Source organism: Cynara cardunculus (genome assembly GCF_001531365.2).
Source record: "Cynara cardunculus var. scolymus isolate 2C chromosome LG 3, CcrdV1, whole genome shotgun sequence".
Taxonomy (NCBI): domain Eukaryota; kingdom Viridiplantae; phylum Streptophyta; class Magnoliopsida; order Asterales; family Asteraceae; genus Cynara; species Cynara cardunculus.
In genome coordinates, this window is record NC_037530.1 from 2248894 (window position 1) to 2259251 (window position 10358).

Genomic DNA, 10358 nt, shown 5'->3' on the forward strand with positions numbered 1-10358 from the left:
CTAATTTATCTATTGATTTGTGGTTGAAATTGGATCTCACAGTTACCACAAACTAATCAGTTCTCATTTGATTAGACCCCTATAATGTGATAGAGAAGTTTTTTTAAAAATACCTAATATGCCCTCTAATTATAATTTTAACTCAAACTACCATAATTATTAATTTCCTAATTTATCCGTTGATTTGTGGTTGAGATTGGACCTCAYAGTTACCACAAACTAATCAGTTCTCATTTGATTAAGCCCATATATATATATATATATATATATATATTAAGAATAAATAATTAATATAAAACAACTTCTTCGAACATTTGTATATAAAAAATTATTAACAACAAAATTTAGATCAATATCATCTCGCAATATATAACGAGGTTATCTCGACAAACCACCGATTGCAATCCCACCATACGAAAGTTAAAACACCATTACTAGCTATTAAATAATAAACAAAATTATTATAAATCTTTGATTATAAACAAAAAATAAATTTATTAAAATAGCCATTTTTCATAATTGGTTTCACCTTCTAGCCACTTTCTCTCTAAGTTTACCAAAATAGTTATAGGTCCGCAAACCTCACGTTCGCAATTGAGAACCTAGCCAGAAGACAAAAAAAATTACACTTTCTACCCCTATCTACAAAAAAATGTTACAATCTTCATCCACTGGTCATTGTATAAACATTATAATGATAATGTAGTTCGATTTTACTTTTTCGATAAACTTCTTGAAAATAATAACAAAGTTTCACAAATTCAGTAATCCACATATTTAACTACCAACGACACACATCACTGGTTTACAAGTTAATTTTTTTTTTGAGGCCACAAGCCCACAAATTGAAATTAAATTCGTTTTTGTATCGATTTCTCTCAATGTGATTTATCAATATATTTGTTATCATATCACCATGCTTACTCCCTACCATATCCATTTATTATGCCCTAGTTATTCACTGTTTTTGATCTATTATTAAAACAAATTAGACTCTTAGGGCCTATTTGTTATCAGTTTAATGAGACTCACAGCTTATTTGATCAGTTATACATGATTGTTTGAAAGTGGCTTATTGATATAGTAAGTAGCTTATTCAATAAGTTTTTTACGTGTGAACTTTATGTAAAAAGCCAAGAATTTTTCTTCCAAACATGCCACCACAATTTAAAAACACACGCTCATTCAAACTATGAAAACACCCTCTGAAACAAAAACAAAAAAAATCACAACTTATACAGACATTAATCCACACAAACAGCTTTATTCATAGATAAATGAATTAAAAATTAACTAAATAATCTCTTATTATATTAAACTTCTTTTAACCCATGTTATCTACAAAATTCATCTTGAAACTTATGTTATCTATTAAACTTGTTTTTAGACCCTGTTCGTCCCACCCTTCCGTAGGAACGGCCCGAACACAATAAAGACAGTAGGAGGCCCGGTTTTCATGAGAGGACCAATTCATGATCTGATTTACATAATTTTAAGAGTAAATTACATGTTTTGCCTATATGATTAGGTGTTTTTAACGATCTGTCTTTTTTTAAAAAAAAATCAGTGCAACATGTCCTTGTGGGTCGTGGTTGCATTTTCAACAAAATACTTTCATGTGGTTACAGTGTTGTTGATGAGTTGGATCCTTGTGATTGCATTTTTTTAATGAGTTTGATCCTTAAATAAATCAACGATCTGGGTCCTTACGGTTGCATTAAGCACCCAACTCATTGTGAAAGTGCAACCATGAAGACCCGATCCGTTGATGTTTCAGAAAAGAAACAAATACCGTTAAAAACAATAAGCATAGGGACGAAACATGTAATTTACTCTAATTAAATTAAATTAATATTTAGAGTAAATTATGTTTCGTCTTTGTGGTTATTACTCATTTCAATTTTCATCCCTATAGTTTAGAAATTGTCATTTTCATCCCTATATTTTATAATTTATTATTATTTTTGTCTTTGTAATAATTTTTTACTTTTTAAGTACAAGAGACCGAAACAATAAAGAAGTGAAACGATTGACAAGGACCACATAACTTAAGTTACAACAACAAAGGATACAATAGACATTAGACACCTTACCTTCCCCACCATCCAATCCATTATTTATTTGACTATACACAAATTTTAATAATACAAAAATATTATTGTTTATGATTGACAAACCCCAAATGACTATTTTACCCTTTTTTTTCTTTTGCCAAATTAAAAGAGCTTCTTACACATTAAGTAAACACAAAACCGCACCCACTAATATCCACCCAAAAAGAGAAAGCATGGATTCTCATTCATACCATTTTACTTTTGAAGAAGTGTATCTTCAGATGTCCTTTATACATGCCCTACAATCAACAACAAGAAATCAAATACTACTCCGTTCACGCAGAGGAATAAGAATGTCGGTTTAATCTGAAATGAAAATGAGCTCATTGTATTATATACAACCAGTTGATTTCTTTTATATTCAATCCCAGTAACGAATGCTTAATACCTCTAACCATATAGCCCCTTAACCAATTAATATATCGAATATCCAACGACCAATTTGGGGATCGATATGGAGTACCCTTTTAGAGGGACTCCCGGAAAACAACAGATCTTTGGTAATTCGTTGAACAATACATTGAAATGGACATTTGAACCAAATGCCTCTAGACCAAACCCAACAACCTGAGATCTATATTTGCAAGTTCGGTTGAGTTTCAGGTGAGGTAAGATGCAATATTTAGTCCCTATGACCTAATACAGTTGGTTCTAATGTGGCATACTTGCACAAACACGAAAAAGGCAAACAGATTAACACATTTTTTTAATTAGCTAAATGACAATTTTACCCTTTATTATTAAGGATAAAAATCTCTTGTTCCATTCCTATTCCTCTCCACTAATCACGTGAATACACAACATAGAGAGAATAAATATCCCAAATTAAATAAATCTATATTAAATAAAATAATCATGTGTCTTCACGTAATTGGTGGGATATATATGCAAGGACAGTGAAATTTGGTACATGAGAATTTTATCCTATTAATAAAGGAATTCATCTTATAACCAAGGATAGACTTGGAAATTAGATTCTTACTTTTAAAAGTGGACGTTTTTTTAGGACAAATTAAAGTGATAATGTGGGTTTAACGAGAGGATTTATTTTATGGCACAAGAACCAAATCACTGTTTTAGAGGGTTATTTGACAAAGACTTGATATCCAACTTTTTAGCAACCATTATTAAGAGTAAACTTTTGTTTTTTGCATTCTTTTTCTTTTTAGGTAGCAACAGAATACTTGAACTGGAAGAGAAGTAATAAAGCAAAAAGGAATCATCTAACACACACACACACACACACACACACACATATATATATATATATATATATATATATAACCAAAAAAAAAACCATCTACTTTCCTTTATATCATTTTCTTTGGATTGTTTCTATTGTAATTATAGTCAACCTATTTTATGATAGAAGTCAAAGTAACTGAAACCACGAAATTTACCATAATTCTTTCATATGAGGTTTCTTCCAAAAAGAAGAAAAAAAGACAATAAATTTGATAGTAACAATGATAGTTGTTATAGATTTAGGGGTTGTTTGGTTGATTCTCTCGTAAGTCTTGTATAGATAAAGATGTTTACGTGGATTAATTTGTGGGCATAGATTGAGAAGGTTTTTGTTTGGAAGGGTCTTTTCATAGGTGGAATAAACGTGTTTTTTAATTGAGAGAGACAGATCTAGAAAAAAAACTTGGTTTTCTGCATAAAGTTCCCCCTAGAAGCTTACTAAAGAAGCCACTTTCTACTCATTAAGTTGCTAACAAACGGATGCCAGTGTGTCCCATCTGGAAGTAGGGTATTTGGAACCAAGGTATTCTATCCCAAAGAGTAGAGCAGATGTTCTTGTGAATACCCCAAACTTGCTAAAAAGTGTGTGCAAAAAGATTTTGGTGAAACCAAATGCTTCAAAAAGTTTGGAAGGTGTTGAAAGTAGGGTGGAGCTTGAGACCAAAAAAGTAACACAACGGAAAACACTCGATAAAAAAAACCAAGACTAGTAAACCATAAACAGTAAAAAAATGGTTACACAAACAAAACCTTACTCCAAACCAATAAGATTTTAGCAATTTAGTAATGTTTTGTTGCTTGTATGCAAGATTTACAACTGCACTAACAAACAACAAAATTCTTCAATATTAAGAAGAAGAAAGAGACCGACACACAAATGACCGCATCATTTATCTTAACCAATCTATGACGAAAAGGATTAGTGATCCTAATGTAACCCTAGACCCAAGTTGAAGTTTCAACCGGACAAGCAAGAAGACGTTTGACAATTTCACATAGATAGGCCAAAAGGGTCCGGTTCAAGCGAGAACATTGACCAAAGAAGAAAACACAAGAACGACCAAATCACATGTAATTTTACACTAAAATCACAAGTGATTGGCCAAGTCACCCACTCTCCCTTGCGTTGACCATGTTCTATAATCATAGTGATTTCAGTGGAGAATCACATGTGAATTGGTTGTTCTCGTATTTTTCTTATTTTGACCCAGTTCCCATTTGAACCTAGCCGAAAATTATAATAAATTATTTTGACCTTGGATATATTATATGATTTGATTGCATAGAAAATAATAAGATTTAAGAGGAGAGATTATAACCTTTTTGATTTGGCAGATGAAGTGTTTTTGGTTGAGAGAAGGTTGAATTCTAGTGGCATGTGTTGAACCGGGAATCTTGCCCAAATGTCCCAAGCACTTGACATGCTACCTCAACCAATTTCCCTGCAAATAGTAATGTTTTTTTTTATTATTAAATTATTAATTAACAATTAATCCACAATTAATTATATAGTTTAACTTCTTCCACGAATTAAATATGCCCCTTATACCAGCTTCATAACTTCAGATTGTTCCATAACGACTACTGACAACAATTAATTGGGGCTTAATATCTATACCAATATAGCCTATTCACTACCGTTACAATATATTATATATTATATATGTATATGAACATGCAAACATACATACTACACGCCTTTCTGCCCATTTATTGCATGAACATGTGGGTTCATTAAAATTTCTGTGGCACCTTGGATGGATCAACAAGAGGCTTCTGGAGTTTATCTCAGATTTAATTACTATTTGAGCAAAGTTGATTACCAGCAACCCTCGTCAGCCCCACACTGGACCAGTCAACCCATCCCCTAGGAACCACATTTGAGGAGGCATTTTAGAGCTGACTCAGTGGCTTAGGCTGACGGAGGGGTTCAAGCCCGTTTCCCGCAGGATTCGAACTTGAATCTATTGTGTATTTGACCAAAGTTGTTCCGTTGACAAATACAAGCCCGAGGGCCCCATATACAAGTATTAGGAGCTAGTTGTGTTAATATGACATAATGAAGGATTGTCAATATTTCTTGAACTAAATGGATCAACATTAGTGATATTTAATGCTTAATATCTACTCACAGCCATGATTCTGAAGATGTCAACAAGCAGAGAAGTCCAATCATAATACAGTTTGGATTCTCCACATTTTTAATTGTATCCCAAAAGATAAAATACCCATGTAAGGTTTCAGCCCATAAAAAAAGAGCTTAATGCATATAATAAGGAACATGCAACATGCTAACAGTAGTGCAAGATTAAGAAAGGTTGAACAGAGATAGAGCATACAATGTACAAGTGAGTAAGCATAGAGTACAAGTGAGTATGAGAGAGGGAAAAAGACACCAGAACTTAAAACTAGTTGGGGTTTTGGATCTATATGTTGTTTTGATATCAAGTTTTAGTCGTTTTTTATGGTGAAAGTGATGTCCTTTAGTTATTCCACAAACCAATTTGTTTGCAATATGCAACCAAAGACCCTCCAGCTCACAATATGACCCCACCTGCCTACTTGATACCATCATTCAATGATGGACCTCACAACAAGTGTTTTTTTATGGAATGATACAAAACACCACCAAGTCAAGGGATAAAAATTTACCATTCCAAATTCCCATATGTTATTCTTATCTACCAATTATATGAATACATAGTAATCGGAGAGAGATTATGAACATGAAATAAATAAATTTAAAAAAATAAAAATTTGATGTGTTTTAATTCATTGGTAGGACAGAAATGGGACATATGGGGTTTTGGGACAGACGATCTCTATTCCCAAGTCAAAGGTCTTTGTTGTGTGTTATTCACCAATGGCAGCTGTAAAAATTATAAAGATTAGCCATATGTCCTTGTTAGACTAAAAGGTCTTTTGTCAATTGTTATGTAGTACATGTACTAAAACAACCAAAAAAAATTCATTTAAATCAACCTTTTGTCCCGATAAGTTTATTGTAGCAGGTAAAGAGGCACACATCTTGCAGAATGAGTGAGAGATTTGGGGTATGACTCCACGCACCCCCACCACACCCACCCTGCAACACGAAAGTTATACGTCCCATGATGACGGTGGGACCGTTGGTGGGGGCACTCTAAGGAGTGACGTCATACCCTTTTTTGGCAGAAAGAATAAAACATGGTTTCCTATACGTTTTGCATTACTAGCCTACATGGGTTTTGTCCGGTGCCCTCTACGTGACCCAAACAAAATTTGACCTTCTCCTTGGGTTGAGTGACCAAGTGATCCGGGTTAGATCAACCCTTGGGGGGGTGGTTGCCTATGTTTTTATTAGCCCTTGTAATTTACTCCTTACATCTAAAAGAAATTGGACTTCTTGACTTAACATGGTAGTCTAATGAAAGTCTTTGATTATAATAAAATGCTTAAAATATCTATTAACAAGACAAAATTAAAATTCTTATAAATGAGACAATTATTTAAATTCAGATTGTAATCTTACCAAATGCATAAATACTGTATTTCTTAGAAATATCCCTAAAAATAAAATTTGTACTATTTTTTGGAGATAAGGGAATAGAAAATAGGCAGTCATGTAAATTTGATGAAGTATTGTGGTAAAAAGGTCACATGTTCCTCTTGTAATCCATCACTTAGGGATTGTTTGTTAGCAACTCAATGAGGTTAAAACCCGAGGTAAAATGGGTATGAAGTAAAAAGAACTAAATTACACTAATTGAAACCAAAAAAAGTCGGTGTTTAACTAAATAGAAACTAAGACAAATTTTGTTACATTTTGTAAATTCTGATGCATAATTACGTTCACACTACCAACCAATACAGATACCCCGGTGTCGTTACTAACTCCTACGTCAGTGTCGGTTAGAAACCGAAATGTTAGTGAAATGTCTATAATACTCCTCAAAATTTATGACAAATTTAGGGTTTTTTAGTAATCAAATTATGTTTTTAATATATATAAAATACAAGTTATGATATACACCATATAAATTCCAAGCTCGCAATTTCCATGGCCTAAATCAAAACTACCTCATTTATGATTTTCTTTAAGAACCTAATAATTAAAAGTTGGCATTCATCACGGGCCATATGTACAGGTCAGCAAAATGTCAATTTTGCCCTCTTTGACTCACCGACAGCCCCTTCTTCACCATCCTCCAAAAACAATCCCCAAAACCCAAAGAATTTGAAAAATGGGTTTGATTCTCGAAAAATTTACATGACAGGTAATTTTATTTTTAATCCATTTTCTAACCTAAATTTACTTTTAATCAATCTTTACGGAAAAGCTTATGCATATGCATAAGGATTTGTGTTCGGAAAAAAAAAAAAAAAAAAACTTGTGCATATGTTTTTATAAGGATTCCACTTCTACCTAAGATTCTTATTATTATTTTTTTCCCAAAAAACCAATACTTATGCAAATGTGTGAGGCCTCTGCTTAAAAATGGGTTAAAAAATGAATTTGAGTAAAAAAAATGGCTGAAAGGTAAAATCCTATTTGTTAATTCGCGCTATTTCTCTCGATTTCCTTTGATTCTTGTAGTTCGATAATATGCTAAAATAATTGGTTAATTGTAATAAAAGAATAAACTCCCAAAATTCTCCGACGAACAGACCACCATTGTTTCCGGCAACAAAAGATTCAACAATTATAAGAACTGAATTGAATTCAAGAGGATTGTCAGCGTACCTCTACGCGATTTGGGTTTGGACTGAATGGTATCAACAGTTGTTATACTTTCTGGCTTCTTAGAATCTGTCTTCTCCGATGCAGGAAACAGAACCCCATCAATCCCTTGAACCGATATTCTACCGTCGGTGTAAATATCAGGATCGAACAAATACGCCGTTTCATCGTCGTCGCCGAATTTCACCGACCCATCGGCTTCCTGAGCCACCACCTTATGAGGTACGTGAAGAGTGTCATACCGAACCTTCCCGAACCTTCTAACCGCATTGTACATGCTTTCTTCAGTTTGGTATTCTGGTACGATGTGATAGTACATGATCCTCTCCGGCGCACCAGGTTCCGCCAGTTGATCGGCGGTCAATTTCGCCATGGCTTCATCGTTAGGTGCTAGAACGGTTAACACGTATCCCTCCGATACTAATTTCCCCATTTCCGTTGCCAAATTCGTCAAATTCACCAAAATGTCAGCCATCTCATTGTATCTATATACCAATTAAACAAGTTGATCAGAGCAATCGTTTGAATTTTTGGAAGAATTTTGTGATTTTAGATGTTTAGATGGTTGAAAAAAGGTGAAATGTATCGGCGGTCTAGATTCTAGAATTACCCGCCGTAGTGCAGCAGCGTTTGGATGAAATCCTTGACCTGGCTCTCACCGTCGAAGTGGTGGTGGGGGCCGCCGGGTCCAGGGGCGGGGGCGGGGGCCAACGAAGGACCGGGAGCCATGGCGTAGTATATTGGAAGCACCGGAGACGATCCAGCAGGCACCGACGGTGCCGGTTTCTTCAGGCGATTCGTTCTTGGATCCACCTCTGGTGCCCCCTCCGGTTTAACGGCAGAAATGGCACGCAAACTCCGGCGGTTATTGAAATCCTGCTGTACGGATTTAGGGATCAACAATCGACTAATTCCGTGAATAATTCCGTCGGGGCGGAAGACGTCGTCAAGCCGAACAACCTCCGCATTGCCGGCGAGTTTCACAGAGTCCAAATTGGAGAGATGTATAGGGTCTGGCGAGAGCGTGGTGTGCTGAGTTGACTCGTCCGGCCACTCAGACTGAGCCAATCGACTCGGAACGATGTGGTGGAGGATAAGCGTTTGTAGAGAGTGAAGATTTCTAGGTTCAAGTAAAAACCGCTTGAATTCCGGGTCAAGTTCGCGCTCCAGAGCTTCATTCCTCGGAGCAAAAATGGTGATATTGTGATTCGTGACAGCTTCTTCAAGTTTTTGTAACAGGAGCGCCTTCTCCACCAGCTCCGCCAGCTCGGTGTAACGGGAATCGAGAAGCGCCACCAGTACAGAATTGGAATTGATTTGTGTTGTCGCGTTGGTCGGTTTCCCTGACAATGCAGCGGTGGCGAATTGAATCAACACCGATAAAACAAAGAGGATCGTGAAACTCTTTCGAATGGACGCCATTTTTTTACCGGTTGGTGTCTGGCCGGCGATTCTGGCGAGGCGAATCCGTCTTCTTCAAGTGAACAAAAAGGGATTTTGATTTGCTTGAAAGGGAGGTCAACCGTGAATGTGAGAGAGATAGAGAAAGTGTGTGTGTGTTTCTCTCTCTTCTCCTTCTTCTTCGATTTATATGTTCATGGTGGTCTGAGAGACAAATGTTGGTGTGTACGGTAGTTGAAAACAGGGGTTTGGTATAAAGACGAGGGGTGTTGGTAATTAGGTGATTGTTGAGGGGGGTAAAATGTAAGTTTTTGGGTAATGCATCGTCGGTGGTGTGGTAGTGTGTTGCTGTCTAGAAGGGCAAGTGAAAGGTTGATTGCATGATGGTGATGATGTAGTCTTGCAAAATCCTGCAAAAATACATGCTTTTTTTATTTTTTAAAACACCCTTTTAATTTTTGTTTTGTTTGTTAAAATAGTTGATAAATTAACCGGTTGATTAAGGGGTTGTTTGTTTATTTCGTAATAGTTTCATTAAAAGACAGCATCTGAATCTTTAAGGGGTGAATCTTATTTAACAAAAAAAATGTGTCTCTTAATAGTTTTAGAACTCTCTGAATGATTTTGTATCATGAGTTTTCCTTAACCATTCAACGCCCTAATTGATTAATGGTTCTAATCACTTAATCATTTTGCATCAAACCATTCAACGACTACTAAACAGTCTATAATTATATTTGGTAAAAACTAAATGATAAGTATCTCCAATAACTATGCTAAAATATGTGTTAATTAATATAAATTGGGTGGTAAAAATATAAATAATATAATATATTAAGCAATAGAATTTTAATTTGATTTATTATGTGTATATATAA

At 35.0% G+C, this 10358-nt stretch overlaps 1 protein-coding gene across 1 annotated transcript; it reads right to left on the reverse strand.

Moving 5' to 3' along the window:
- Window positions 1-2080: 2080 nt before the first annotated feature.
- On the reverse strand, window positions 2081-9651 carry LOC112509666 (fasciclin-like arabinogalactan protein 17). The gene is made up of 4 exons (XM_025114744.1): window positions 8690-9651; window positions 8083-8564; window positions 4679-4801; window positions 2081-2353 (listed from the first exon to the last, which is right to left on the reverse strand). Exons 1-3 carry the CDS (start codon window positions 9499-9501, stop codon window positions 4728-4730), a joined length of 1368 nt encoding a protein of 455 aa, XP_024970512.1. The 5' UTR covers window positions 9502-9651; the 3' UTR covers window positions 2081-2353; window positions 4679-4727.
- Between the last annotated feature and the right edge of the window lie 707 nt (window positions 9652-10358).